At 45.1% G+C, this 2404-nt stretch overlaps 1 protein-coding gene and 1 long non-coding RNA gene across 2 annotated transcripts in view; one reads left to right on the forward strand and one right to left on the reverse strand.

Moving 5' to 3' along the window:
- Positions 1–2404, reverse strand: part of nap1l1 (nucleosome assembly protein 1-like 1) — an 8434-nt gene that overhangs the window by 1457 nt on the left and 4573 nt on the right. The window contains exons 10-14 of the mRNA XM_008316055.3: positions 2261–2404; positions 2123–2142; positions 1628–1750; positions 1509–1541; positions 1371–1421 (exon numbers count right to left, since the gene is read on the reverse strand). Of these exons, the coding sequence (XP_008314277.2) occupies positions 1371–1421; positions 1509–1541; positions 1628–1750; positions 2123–2142; positions 2261–2404 (371 nt within the window). The remainder of the gene's footprint in view (positions 1–1370; positions 1422–1508; positions 1542–1627; positions 1751–2122; positions 2143–2260) is intronic.
- Positions 1–2404, forward strand: part of LOC112487285 (uncharacterized) — a 17042-nt gene that overhangs the window by 914 nt on the left and 13724 nt on the right. The gene's annotated exons all lie outside the window — the stretch shown is intronic.

Raw genomic sequence — 2404 nt, forward strand, 5'->3', positions numbered from 1 at the left:
AGCTGACAAGTCACAGGCTGTACCTACCAGGAGAGGGTTATTTTTCTACTGTCACCATTTAAACCTAGTGAGGAAAAATTTAAAGAGTGGCTGACAAGAGGTGACGGAGATGAAACTGAAACATCCATGAGAAAAAAAAAGAAAAAGAAAAAGAAAAAAGCCCCATTAATGCAGCAGAAAAGTTACTGCCTTCATAAGAATCAAGTGAAAACTGGTCGGAAATCAGGACTGAGTAAAAGTCTTAGGCAGGAACGTCAAAATAAAAAAGTGACTTGTTGGTAACTATGTCACAGATGGTACTTTATTTGATGTTGTGATTATTGGGTATTTTATTTTTCATTAATTAATATTTCTTAAAGTCACTACAAAAATATAAACTACAGATGTTTTTTTTTAAATATTCTGACAGGAACCATTTTTATTTAGTTCCTCATTTCAGTCAGAACTTTATTGTGAAAGGGAAGAGAAAACCAGTGACTGAGGGAAGTTTGACTGAAATGTTTCATTATCACTGGTTCTGGAGAAGAACAGTTTTACTCTGTTCTTATACTTATAACATGCTCTTTTTGGTCTTGCCACTAGAGGGCGTCATTAGCATGACTGAAATTAGCTTCTGTGCCTAAAACTTTTGCACAGCACTGTCATAAAGACAGGACCTTCAGTCTGTCAGGTACCGCTAACAATAAAGTACACCAAAGTACACAGAAGTACACAGAAGTACACAGAAACCATAAATATCAGCAGGACGTCCGTGTCATCATCAGTCCAGTCCACGTGCATCTTGTTTTCCAACACAAGTTTAATGGAAAACTAGAGTCACTCCTAATATTATTATACATTTATATTGACTCATATATATGTACATATATATACACACACATATATATATATTTGGCGTCATATTTTTGTATCCGACTCTGGACCAGGCCTGGTACCTACACCTGGGTGTTAGGGTGGACCAGAGTCACACCTGGTACTGAAGGTTCAGGGTTTTAGTACCAGCATGCAGCAGTCAGTGTCCACACACACTGGTGATGAGACGGCACTTCTGATTGGCCGATACCGTCCTACTGTTAGAGTCAGGATAAAGTTAAAGACACAGAGGAAGGTCGGGTTCTGGATGTGGAAACATGATCGGTTCCAGGAAAGTACTGGACTCTTCCTGCACTTCAACCACGGTCGGTCTGGAGGTTTGGGTTTCACTGACGACAACAGGAAGTTCTAGTGGTTTAAGGTTCCAAAAACACTGACACTGAGGAAGAACCCGGGCCAACAGAGCTGAGAAGAGCTGAGTGGGGCAATTACCGGGGCACTAGAGAACTCTGCATGGGCCGGGGGGTGTGTGTGTGTGTGTGTGGAACTCATCGTACCTTGGGATCATAGTCAGGGTCGTTCTCCTCGTCCGCCTCCTCCTCACCTTCCTGAACAACAGACAAAGGAGTCAGTCCACGTGAGGGCTAACTCTGTGTATGTGTGTGTGTGTGTGTGTGGGGGGGGGGCACCCTCACCTCATCATCTGCCTCCTCACCCTCTTCATCGTACTGTAAAGACAACAGTGCTGCGTTAGGACAGTTCAACAGTTTACGTCACAGATTGATCGACCAATCAGAGGCTCCGCTGCACTCACGTCGTCGTCGTCGTCCTCGATGGCCTCGCCGGTGAAGTACAGCACGGCCCGGGGCACGATGCGTTCACGGATGAAGTGGCCGATCTCAAAGTCGGCCGCTAGTACTGCCTCGGAGTCTTCGTCCTGAGGACAGACGGACATTTGACCGGTCAGTGTCTCCGCCCACAGGACAACAACAACAGTCACACAGACAGGTGGCGCTGTGGACCCGACTCCACATGACATGGAAATGTTCAACATATAAATATAATATTTAATAAGTGGTTCAGCCTTAGAATCAGTTGTTCCCACTAGGGGGCGCCACCTGACGAGGCCAAGTAGTTACACACTTTACTACTACAGTCTCAAACTCCCAGCCAACCCCCCCCCCCCCCCCCCCCCCCCCCCCATTTACTTTCAAGTGTTTTTTTTTTTTCAGTCTTTAATTAACATGCATTAGTCGTTCATTGAGGAGGTCAGAGGTCAAAGGTCAGAGATGGTAAGAGGTCAACGTACCAACTCTCCACTCTCAGGGACTGCAGGAAAAAAAAAGAAAAAGAAAAACAAAGTGTAAAGAACCAACAGTTTAGCATCGTCACAGGAAAACTACACAGGCAGGGGGCAGCAGAGGACAACAACAGTACCAGACGTTACCTTCAGGTGGAGCGAAGAAGTTGAAGAAGGAGTCGTTGGGAACTGTTTTGGTGACTGTTCGGACCATGCCCCGCCCCTTGTGCTTCTGTTTCTTCTTAATTGTTTTCAACGTGACGTTCTTCCCTTTGGTCCATTCAATCGTAC

Source organism: Cynoglossus semilaevis, chromosome 8 (assembly GCF_000523025.1).
Source record: "Cynoglossus semilaevis isolate Cse_v1.0 chromosome 8, Cse_v1.0, whole genome shotgun sequence".
In the NCBI taxonomy this organism is placed as follows: domain Eukaryota; kingdom Metazoa; phylum Chordata; class Actinopteri; order Pleuronectiformes; family Cynoglossidae; genus Cynoglossus; species Cynoglossus semilaevis.